The 12,987-nt window shown below is 35.8% G+C and overlaps 1 protein-coding gene across 1 annotated transcript in view; it reads left to right on the top strand.

The window, feature by feature from the left end:
- The window catches only part of LOC126474337 (kazrin), an 857,979-nt gene that overhangs the window by 709,322 nt on the left and 135,670 nt on the right, over positions 1-12,987 (top strand). The window contains exon 11 of the mRNA XM_050101804.1: positions 2,729-2,818. Coding sequence (XP_049957761.1) covers positions 2,729-2,818 — 90 coding nt within the window. The remainder of the gene's footprint in view (positions 1-2,728; positions 2,819-12,987) is intronic.

Raw genomic sequence — 12,987 nt, 5'->3', positions numbered from 1 at the left:
TAACTGATATTTATATTCATATGCAAGCTTTTTTTCTCTCTGTGTGCTACTGATTCATTTTTAGAAGGCTGCAATAATATACTACTGTTTGTAAAAAGTGAAACAGTTAAAATAAGTGGTCTGCAACGTGCCACTATAAGAGGAAGCGTAGAATAGCAGAACCATAATAAGTGATTTAAATGGCAGAGAGGTGGCATGCATATAGGTGTGACAGCACCTTCTTTTATGTGACAAGACAGGTCAGTGTTACACAATACTCATTAAGTGCAGAGCCATCTTATAAAGTGGAAACATGTAACCAAGTGCCACTATGTTTCACCAGCATCACAGGGTGGAATGTTGGCATCTGAGTGCATTCGAATGGGGCAGAATAATTCATCTCCGGGCATGGGTCTGTCATTCCATGACTTTGCAGCTTGTACAGAGCATGCTGTTTCAATAGTGAGGCAGATGTGGAACCAATGGAGAGAAGAGAACCGTACACATCACTGATAGGGTACTGAATTACACAATGTGACCACAGTGCAAGATGACCACCATCTTGTCCATTTGATTACAACAGACAGAACAGCTTTGTCCACAGTGTTGGTGTGATGTTGGAGCACTCCACCAGGTGCAGACATGTCTGCATTGATGGTTTGACACCGGCTGGGATTGTGGCATTCATGCCATTGCTTTGGTTCCCATTGATCAGAACCCACCAACAACACAAAATGCAATGGGCATGTGAATGCCAACATTTGTGTGCTGAGTGGCAAAATGTGCTATTTTTGGATGAGCCTACTTCTACTTCTCCTACAGTGATGGCTGCATACGCATTCTACATAACCTTGGTGAATTCAATCAAGCAGACTGTATTGCTGAGCAGCATAGTGGACAAATGCCAAGTGTGATGGTTTGGGTCACCTTTGCCTGTATCATAAAGTCTTGCCTTCTACATCTTCAGGGCAATCTGAACAACTACTGCTACATAGGGACGTTTTACAGCCTGAGGCACTGCCCTTCCTGCAGGCCATTCCACATTCCACATTTCAGCGGGACAATGCCCAGCCACATTTGGCAAGGAATGTACAAGGCTTCTTTGAAGAGTGGCAGGTACCACTGCTTCCCAGGCCTGCTTGTTTCCATAACATGTCTGGGATGTGGTCAGTCAGCTGCTTGTTTGTCCAGGTCCTCCTGCAAACTACAGTTTATGCTTTGTGGATGCATCTACTAGCTGCATGCAGAGAATTCTCCAACAGCATATTCAGGTGCTCTTTGATTCCATGCATGACATCTAGTGGCTCTGACTTCATCATTTGTCGGTGCTTCTCCATACTGAATTTCCACAGTCAAAGTGCATGTACAGGTCTGTAATGCTAATCATATCGGTGGAATAAAGTTCATTGTGAAGACATCTCTTGGTCTCAGTGTTTCACTTTTTCCAAATTGTAGTTAATAATTATCATTATTATTTCAGATTATTTTGAAAATTATGAAGAACAAGTTATTGAGCATGCAACAAGACAGTTTTGTAACAGCTTTCATCAATAGTGTGGAATTGATATAGAATGTTACTTGTAACAATTTTGAGGTGATATTAATAGTCATTTTTAACCAAATTAGAATATATTCCTTGAGTAGAATGGTTAAAATCATGAAATTAGTGTTTTCATATTGGAGTGTTAAACTTACACAACCACAGGAAATAGAAAACAAATATGTTGAAACACTATTTTAACCATGAATTTCCATGGTGACACAATAGCATCTTACTGTATATCCCCTGAATATTATCCCTAACATATTATGCATATTTTTATAACATATACAAACATTACATGAAACAAGTTGCAGTGGGTAGTATTCTATATTTGCTGCATACAGCCTTTCTGTCATATGAATGGCACCTGTGTAAGAATCTTCATCTTCACTACTCAGTTAATTGCATGATGGGATGCACTTAGCACAAATGCTTCTTCTGCTCTGTTTGGATTAATTATATGCAGACACAATCCTTAATCAGCTAAACAAAATAGTTATAATTTTAGATGCTGAATTTTAGTCTAATGCATGAGACCTACCATTTGTTAGAGACAGAAGCTGATTAGGAGAGCTGACATAGAAGCATCATTGCCTCATGAATACTTATTTGTCCCAAACAGTTTATTTAATCTGCAGTTGTTTTGCCAAATAGTAAAACTTCTGGAGTCATTACATGTTGTAAATAACAACTACCCAAAATTCCAGTCAAACATAAGTAGTGCTTCATGCAGATGATAAAAATAATGTATTATAATCAATTGACCTACAGTATTAAGTGAAATTCTCCTACAGAATTAAAAAGCACTATGAGGCTGGGGTTTCAGATCCTGGTGACAATTTTTTATTGATTTATAATGTCCGTAGAGTAAATTATATTCTTACTATATTAAGATAAAATTGAGAGGTAGACTGTATACGGACAACATACAGAGTACAAAGGTGCTTGATGTTCTTTCAAACACATGCATGAAGCAGTTAAAGTAAAAACACTGAAAGTAATAACAATAGATTATCTGGACACACAATTGTTGAAAATGTTGACTGATTGATGTTAAGTAACAAGCACTGGTTTAGATATGAAATTTTCTATTGACTGAAACTTTCATTAACATAACACACAAACAGAATATTCCTGTTTTTACAACACAACAATACAATTCATTTTAACTATTGGGACTGGTTGAACAGGAGTTTTTGGTTCCAGGAACACCCACAATCACCGTGGAAGGAAGCAATGTTGATACGGACTCAGTATCTTTAATATCCTACATAGCTACTCCACATACCTGTCAATGTAAGTGGAGTTATTTTCACAATACAAAATGTTTTTCCCAATCAAAAACACAATTATTTTTTTCATTGAATAGACCTTTTATTAATTTTCTAAGTTCGCAGTTCCATTTGCGTCTGAACCATGGTCAAAAATATGTCTCAACACATGCTAAATCATGAACATACATTCATTCAAAAATCTAATGCATTCCATCCAAGTAACAACAGAGGTTCTTTAAACATTTTTGCCTCTTGCTTAATGAGTTCATATACACCAACATAAAATTCACTATTAAAAGCAAATGCATAATAAGTGACTGAATACCAGTCATCAGAAGAAATTAATTCCTTGAGTAGACATTCTTTCTTTAATGCTTTTATTTACATTAACTTTTGTTTGTTACCAAAGAGTACTCCACCAAACAAAATTAAACTAAGTAAAAAAACCCTTGAAAACTCCAACAACAAAATTATTTTAGAGTCTTAGTAATTCACCATATATTGTTATTCGTGTAGGATTGGTAAAAGTTTGAGAAACAAATTCAAAATTTTGGCCTTCAGTACCTAATCCACTTTAAGATTTTTATCTAATACCTACTGAAGTTGTCACCTCTGAAAATGCTTAGTGTATGTGAGAAAAATAAAAATCAGATGCAAAGAAGCACCGTGTTTCGAACTTCTGAGTTGTGCCAGATGGCACAGGCCTGTTAGAAGAAGGCATTCTAGTTATAATACAATCATGCTAAGAACATCAGTGTGATATTCATAACAACCTTCATGACTTTGTTCACATAATGCCAAAAGTATTAAAGTTACTAAACTAAAATTTGATATGCATTCCTTTTCTTGAGTACAGTGCTTCTTTCTGCATACAGGATTTACAACTGCTTACTTCTGTGGTATCTAATTGTGAATTTTATACATGTTGTCAACCCAACATTTAACTCAGTGACGATGAAAGGTCATGTTTGTTTCCAGGCAATATCATCACTACCAATACAAAAATTGTATGGCTGTAGCAGCTGACACTTCAAAAAGATTTCTCATTTTATTTCTCTTACGAGATTTCACTTGCATGAAGTATTGCACTGAACATATTTATAATCAACATTCTGTCACATGAGTGGAAAAGTCTTTTCCTACCTACATTGTTCCATAACTTGTCTTGGTACTAAATGATTTCTCCATCTAATAGTTTTATTATTTCAGAAATGTGTATTCCCTCTAAAATAAGTCTTATGAGGGAAGATATCAAAAACAGAAAAAGAACTATATACGTCTTTTAAAATTCGTGAATTTTGTATTGGTTTTACTATTAGTTGTTATTGCTGGCCATAACTATCTGTTGTGTGCATTGGTATCATAACACTGACATAGTTTATGTCTTAGGTATGGAAATATATTTATCCATAGATTCCTGCACTTTTGGCAGTACTGATAACAAATTTTTATGAGCTGTCTTTTATGTTATTTGTGTTCCTGATTAGCTTAGTAAAGGTTGTCTCACAAATGTACTTCCAAGATGTCACTAGCTCAGCATCCCTTCACTCACATATCTATTGTAATATTATTGAGATCTGACTTAAACAGATATTTATGCAGTAAATGACAAGTCTTTCTGTGCCCCAGTTATCACTCCTCATAAGGGCATGGACACTGCTGCAAATGCAAACTAATGTAGTTAAGTTACTGTCTGAGGATGATATAGATTGCTAACTCCCTCAATGAATTTAGCCACTTGTTTTCTAAACACTGATAAACCATAGTGGTTAGTATTATACATCATAATCCTACTCATTTATCTGGTATCATGTACTTGAGCCATGTACTAGCTTCATGAAAATGATGCAGTCATACAACACTTGCTTATAGCAGTAAAAAAATGCAAAAAATTGAGCTAAAGTTACTGGTCAATAATAAGCCAATGCATCATGAAACATTTGTGTTGTACTTGTTTTCCAAAACTGATAGAAAATGCTTGTAATCATTTACACTGTATCTTGCACATATCTGTAGTCCCATATCTTTAATTCACACACCTTTTTATAAATAGTAATTATTAAGATATTGCTGCTTCCTAGCTAGAAATCCAGAATTCTAATTTTAGCACTGATTAACCATCCATTAAATTTTGGCACAATTGACCATTTTCTCAGAATAATTTAGTTCAGACTATACCCAATTCTTTTAATAGATACCCTGGAACTAGCACGTAATTTTACTACGAGAGTGAAAATAAATTTTCTTTAACTATAATGTGCAGTAAGCAGTGCAAGCTTATAATCTGCTTAGATGCATCCAAGACTGAATGCTACTCACTTCTTTACTAGATCTTCCAACTTCAGAACATTTGAATGATAAGTTTGGTTGGCTGGTACAGTAACAAATGCATGTTTAGCTTAATAGAATTCTGAAAAAAAAATTGTTTTGATTTGATTACCCTAATGTTTATAGTAATATCTTTGAACATGAAATACTGTCACAGGCAGATAAAGACTAGGTAAAGCCTTGCCCCCCAATCTTTAGTAGACTTTCACCTACAAGATGAAGCTTTTTAAGTGCTGCTAAAATGAATTAACTTAATTGCTCACAAGCTTCTGTTGAACAGTTTTTACTTTCAAAACTTTTATATTTACTGTTGCATAAGTGTTAACATAATAATTTTTCAAAAAAAAAATGTTAAGTAGGAAGAAGATACATCACAATTACATACAATTCCAAAAAAGGCCAACAAGTAGGAACACCAGACATATTAATTCAATGGCCCAGTTATTCTTGTAATATTCTGTAGATTACACTTTGAAAAAGGTACTTCTGGAGTGTGGACCAATTCAAGGTTAAAATTCAAAACTTAGCACCTTTCTGAAACTAATTTAATACCCTGTATTAACGATTAACTATCACTGAACTGTCATACACAGTGAAAAAAAAAAAAAAAAAACATAATAAAATTAGCAGGAAAGTCTTTACTTTGGGAAAAAAGTTGCTGATTCCTCAGTGTTTCTGTAGTTGTCATTCATTTACTAGTGTTTTTTAATGCAGGAGTTTACAGTTCTTGAATCTAGACAGTCAAATAAATTCTAGAAGTGACTAATATCATATATTTTAAATTTTGTTTTGAATATGCAGAAATTCTAAGCCTCTTGCTTTTTGTCTACTGTTAGTATGTTAAAATTATTTACAATATTTTTTCATCAGCTCACTGAGTACAAAATTTATGGTCACAAAAATTTTTTCTGCGAAATTTAATTTTCATTTAGCTCATTTTGTATAATATTAACTGCATTATCATCTGTTCGTAACAATGTGATCATATGAAGATAATGTTTCATTGAACAATTTTCATACATGAAATCATGCTGCAACATGGTTGAAAATGATTTAGGCTATCTTTTTGTTATTGCTTCTCTGCACTGATATGGCAAGGAAGTAATTAATGTTAAACTTCAACAGTATTTGCCAGAAACCCAGAAGTAATCAGAGCAGTTAAGAGTAGCAGTTGTCGTAGCAATATTAATAGTAACATATCAGATAATTAAATTAATGGCAAAACAAAGCCAAAATAAGTAAATTATTTAAAAGATGTTGGAACTCTTCAGATTGTTATCTTTACCTCATCAGCAGCTTCAACACTTTGGAGACTGGAAAAAGCTTACTGGATAACCAGATGATATCGGCAGCAGTATGATAGCACATATTATAGCTAGTAGGAGGAGGACTACATACATGAAAAAGGTCTTACCACTAGATATTAAGCATTACTTTATGTTGGCATCTGGACTATGTAGTTCTGAACTGGTACTATGTTGTGTATGGTCACTGCCAACATTATCAATCCTCCAACATCAATTACACGATTTGTGCTGTATGATAAAAAAGAGTCCAATAAAGAACCATCCATCCAATCAAACAATACTGTAAGTAGCAATACCGTCCTACATTCACTCATCATAGTAATATTAACTGAAGAAGTACAAAATGACTGCTAGAAAGCTGTAGTGTGATTTTAACGAGTGACTAGTTCTGATAGTATTATCATCATTTGGCCAAATGAAACAGTGATACTAACTATGGCAAGCCATTTACACACATGCCATTTAACATTATAAGCATTTTTATATGTACCTGTGTAACTGACATAGTCTATGAAATTTCGTAATTTTATAATACACATATTTAACTTTCAAGTAGGTGCACTTTTGTAGAAACACAAGCAGAAGAACAATTAACATTGTCTTGTACTGCTCCATTGTTGTTTTACAGCTATCAGCCCATACCTATTCCTTCATTATTACTTCCGCTAACATGGTGATAAACTGTGTTGTCATACATCCAAGTGAGTAACAGTAAAATAAAATAAACAGCGAGTTGGGTGAGAAAAAAATTGACAATCCATGCAAGGAAATGATCCAGATTATGAGCTAGCAGCACAATCCCACAATGAAGCTTTTGTCTACAAAATAATTAATAATCAAATAAGCAGATGGTTGGGATACAATGCAACTACCCTGCTTAATGGAGTTTAATGATTTGAGAGAGTCATTGCTGTCAGGTAACACTTGTCCGCAGCAACAGATTGATACAATGAAAGTTTATTTTATTTTTTGTTATGAAAGTTTAGTTATTGTAACTAAACAGTGATTTAGCTCATTTCATATAAATTTATTTAGTCATTGTTTAATAAAATTAAGATTAAACTGTGATTTTGCTCTTACTTGTTAACTGTGGTAACATAAACAAAGTACACCATGCACCCACTCATGTTATGAAAAACAGCATGCCTGTCTGAGGGTTAAAAAAATCAAAACACAGTTGTAAGTTGCGGTGTACATATGATGTACATGTTGTTTGCCATCAAACACCATATACTGTACACTGTAGGATAGCATAAGGGACACTGCAAACAGCTGCGATGTACATGGTAAAGGGACTTACCATTGTACCTCATATTAGGGTTTCTATCAGTTCCATTCACTTACGGAGCGCAGAAAGAACAAATGTTTAAATTCCTCTGTGTGTCATGAAACTGGTCTAAAATTGTCTTAATAGCTCCTATGGAAGTGACATACAATGGACTGCAGTATATTAGGTTGATGCATAAGTTTGTAGCATTTTTCTGTAAATGTAATAAACATAACAGAGACTTCTGTCATGAATAATATAGTCTCCTTCACTATTTACAACAGTTGCCAAGGATGGGGTAACTTTTTGATTCAATGACTGCAGAAATCATGTCGTTTTGAGGTGAAGAACTCTTCAAGCCATGTACAGAGCGCACTTGTATCCAAAAAGGAAGTTCCTTCAAGGCTGTTTGATACAGAGCAGAAAAGGTGAAAATCTGAGGATGCAAGATCAGATGAATAAGGTGCACGAGGAATAGCTTCCAAACCCAACTCTGGTATAGTGTTTTTTTTGTCACTCTAGCAGAACGTGGGCTGGCATTATTGTGCAGTAGCATCACTTCACACAGTCCTGGTCACTCTTGCATTGCATCTGCAATATATCTCAGCTGTTGACAATAAATGTTAGCAGTGATGGTTACACCTTGGAGAAGCAATTCGTAATACAGCACACTGTTGTTGTTCCATCAGATGCATAATATTATCTTTTGTGGATATGTGCAGGTCTTTGTACAAGGAGTTGCTGCTTTGTTTGGGCTCAGCCGTTCCTTTCTTTCCTTATGTCAGAATAAAGACATCATTTCTTGTCACATTGATGACATAGGATAGGAATGGTTGGTGTTTTTTATGAGACAATTGACGATGAGCTAGCAGAGATGCTCAAATGGCCACCCACTGCTTTTTGTGATTTTGGCCAGAGCATACGTTACCCATACACCCAATTTTTGAACCTTCCCCACTACAAGCAAATGTTGCACAATCATGGAATGATAACAGTTCATCACATCCATCAGTATGCACATACGCAGATGTGGATCATTGTGGATTAATGCATTTAAATGATCTTCATGAAACCCCAAATGTCTTCCTGAACATGGAGAGTCACTAATGTCACAACAATCCTCCCTGCTCTGTCCAGTGGCATTAACTCAATATATGGCATAAATATTTCTGGCTGCCTCTGCAGCTGTCACCCTTCTATTGAACTCAAAACAGAAGACTATGTTAGAATTATTCTGACTTCTCCACTTGGCACTCCATTTCCTAGCAACCACAACTCCACTCACAATCTCCAAATGATAAAATGACAATATGTAAACTCAGATAGCAACAGTGAACTACAAATAAAAAGTGACAATCAATAAATAAACCAATAGCAACCAGAATACTAACATACAAGACAAAAACACTACTAACTTATGCACCAACCTAATACTTCCATGCTCTTCATTTAGTACTGATCCTTTAAACTCTATAAGTAGGTTTTTATGGAACAATTAGTGTCACGGAAACATCATAGAACTCAAAAAGAAAAAAAATTAATGAAAATTTGACCAATAGATGGTGCTGTAATCATCAGAAAATGCACTCCAACAATTTTGCATTATACAGCTGTCCTCAATTTGCATCCGAGATCCAACATGACAGTCTCAATGAAGTCGTGAAGTATCGTGTACTGTTGCTTAAGCTCTTTTACAGAACAGTGACTGTGCACCAGTAGTCCTGCAGAAGTTCTAGTCACTCAAGGATAAGAAAAAAGACATTTGTCTGATGTCTAATAAGGATCTGGAGAAAATTTAACAAAATTTGAAAAGACAGGTTCTTTTAAAGTGTGGTGTGGCAGAGAGGAAAGCAGATGATCTGATGTCTGTCAAAGATGTGGTCACTACATTGCAGAAGGAGTCGAGCAGTCATGTGCAAACATGCATTGCATGGGGAACTGCCCAGATATTAGACATGCCTGAGAGTTGTTTTGGGTCATCAGTCTTCTGACTGGTTTGATGCAGCCCACCATAAATTCCTTTCCTGTGCTAACCTCTTCATCTCAGAGTACCACTTGCACCCTACATCCTCAATAACTTACTGGATGTATTCCAATCTCTGTCTTCCTCTACAATTTTTGCCCTCTACAGCTCCCTCTAGTACCATTGAAGTCATTCCCTCATGTTTTAACAGATGTCCTGTCATCATGTCCCTCGTCCTTATCAGTGTTTTCCATGTATTCCTTTCCTCTCTGATTCTGCACAGAACCTCCTCATTCCTTACCTTGTCAGTCCACCTAATTTTCAACATCCATCTGTAGCACCACATCTTAAATGCTTCAATTTTCTTCTGTTCTGGTTTTCCCACAGTCATTGTTTCACTACCATACAATGCTGTACACCAAACATAAATTTTCAGAAATTTCTTCCTCAAATGTTTGACACTAGTAGACTTCTCTTTGCCAGGAATGACCTTTTTGCCACTGCTAGTCTGCTTTTGATGTCCTCCTCGCTCTCTCCATCATTGGTTATTTTACTGCCTAGGTTGCAGAATTCCTTAACTTCACCTATTTTGTGACATCAGTGCTGATGTTAAGCTTCTCACTGTTCTCATTTCTGCTATTTCTCATTACTTTTGTCCTTCTCAGATTTACTCTCAATCCATATTCTGTACTCGTTAGATTGTTCATTCCATTCAGCAGATCATGTAATTCTTCTTCACTTTCACACAGGACAGCATGTCATCAGTGAATCAAATCATTGATATCCTTTTAATTCCACTCCTGAACCTTTCTTTTATTTTCATCATTGCTTCTTTGATGTACAGATTGAACCGTAGGGGCAAAAGGCTACATCCTTGTCTTACACCCTTTTTAATCCGAGCACATCATTCTTAGTGGTCCACTGTTATTATTCCCTCTTGGCTCTTGTACATACTGTAGATTATCCGTCTCTCTCTATAGCTTAACTCTATTTTTCTCAGAATTTCCAACATCTTGCACCACTGTACAATGTCAAATGCTTTTTCCAGATTGACAGATCCTGTGAATGGGTCTTAATTTTTCTTCAGTCTTGCTTCCATTATCACCCACAACGTCAGAATTGCCTCACTCATGCCTTTACATTTTCTGAGGCCAAACTGATCATCATCTAGTACATCCTCAGTTTTCTTTTCTATTCTTCTGTATATCATTCTTGTCATCAACTTAGATGCATGAGCTGTTAAGCCAATTGTGCGATAATTCTCGCATTTGCCTTCTCTTTCACTCTTTGGAGTCGTGTGGATGATATTTTCCAAAAGTCAGATGGTATGTTGCCAGACTCATACATTCTACACACCAATGTGAATAGTCATTTTGTTGCCACTTCCACCAATGATTTTAGAAATTCTGATGGAATGTTGTCTATCCCTTCTGCCTTATTTGACCGTAAGTCCTCCAAAGCTCTTTTAAATTCTGATTCTAATACTGGATCCCCTATCTCTTCTAAATTGACTCTTGTTCCCTCCTCTATCACATCAGACAAATCTTCCCCTCACAGAGTCTTTCGATGTATTCTTTCCCCCTATCCACTTTCTCCTCTGCATTTAGCAGTGGAATTCCCATTGCACTCTTAATGTTACCACCCTTGCTTTTAATGTCACCAAAGGTTGTTTTGACTAACGTATATGCTAAGTCTGTCCTTCCAACAATCATTTCTTTTTTGATGGCTTCACATTTTTCATGCAGCCTTTTCATCTTAGCTTCCCTGCACTTCCTATTTATTTCATTCCTCAGCAACTTGTATTTTTGTATTCCTGAGTTTCCCGGAACAGTTTTGTACTTATTCCTTTCATCGATCAGCTGAAGTTTTTCTTCTCTTAGCTATGGTTTCTTTTCAGTTACCTTCTTTGTACTTATGTTTTTCTTTCCAACTTCTGTAATTGCCCTTTATATGGAAGTCCATTCCTCTTCAATTGCACTGCCTACTGAGCTATTCCTTATTGATGTATCTATAGCCTTAGAGAACTTCAAGCATATCTCGTCTTCCTTAGTACTTCCATATCCCACTTCTTTGTATATTGATTCTTCCTGACTTCTTACATTTCAGCCTACTCTTCATCACTACTACATTGTGATCTGAGTCTATATCCACTCCTGAGTATGCCTTACGATCTAGTAACTGATTCGGAATCTCTGTCTGACCATCATGTTCTCTAACTGAAATCTTCCCATATCACCAGGCCTTTTCCAAGTATACCTCCTCCTCTTGTGATTCTTGACCAGAGTATCTGCTATTACTAGCTGAAATTTATTACAGAACTCAAGTAGTCTTTCTCCTCTCTCATTCCTTGCCCCAAGCCCATATTCTCTTGTTACCTTTTCTTCTACTCCACTCCCTACAACTGCATTCCAGTCCCCCATGATTTAATCAAATCAATATGGAATGTTGTTAGAAGGGAGACAGGAAACGTAACCACTGGGGTAGGTAGTATTACTGTTAAAGAGAATGATACCATCTTAACCAACTGTACACAGGTAGCCAATGTATTTAACAATCACTTCTTAAGTGTAGGAGAAAAAATTGGTGAGAATAGTTCAGAAGAAAAGGCCAGGCAGTACATGGAAGAGTCAGTTTTGAAAAACGTTAGTCAGATTAAGTTTCATCTAACATCCTCTTGTGAAATAAGGAAAATTATTAAGTCTTTGAAAAATAAATGTTTTGAGTCACATATGTAATGCATCACTGACTCCGGGTATTTTTCCAGACAGATTAAAATATGCCATTGTCAGGCATCTCTACAAAAAGGAGGAAACCAAAGATTGCTTATAGCATTTTCAAAAATCTTTGAAAAAGTAATGTACTCAAGAGCGGTTAGCCATCTCAACAGTAATCGGATACTTAGTAAATCACAGTTCGGATTTCAGAAATGCTGTTCTACTGAGACAGCAATACACAATTTCACTGTCCACATAATAAAGTCTTTAAATAGTAAAATGTCACCAGTAGGAATATTCTGTGACTTAACAAAGCATTTGATTGTGTGAACCATGAGATTATGTTCGAGAAATTACAATTCTATGGTATAAATGGAACAGCATATGAGTGGTTTAAGTCATATCTACAGAACAGGAAGAAAAAAGTCTCTTTATATGCTTCAAGTGATTCAAAGGAGTTTGCCACTTCATCTAACTGGGGTGAAATGACATTAGGTGTTCCACAAGGTTCGATCATGGGTCCCCTCTTGTTCTTGATATATGTGAATGACCTCCCTTCTTATGTGAAACAAGATGCTGAACTGACACTGTTTGCTGATAATACAAGCATAA

Source organism: Schistocerca serialis, chromosome 4 (assembly GCF_023864345.2).
Source record: "Schistocerca serialis cubense isolate TAMUIC-IGC-003099 chromosome 4, iqSchSeri2.2, whole genome shotgun sequence".
Taxonomy (NCBI): Eukaryota; Metazoa; Arthropoda; class Insecta; order Orthoptera; family Acrididae; genus Schistocerca; species Schistocerca serialis.
The sequence above is the reverse complement of the archived record's forward strand: the minus strand, read 5'-3'. Positions and strand labels throughout refer to the sequence as shown.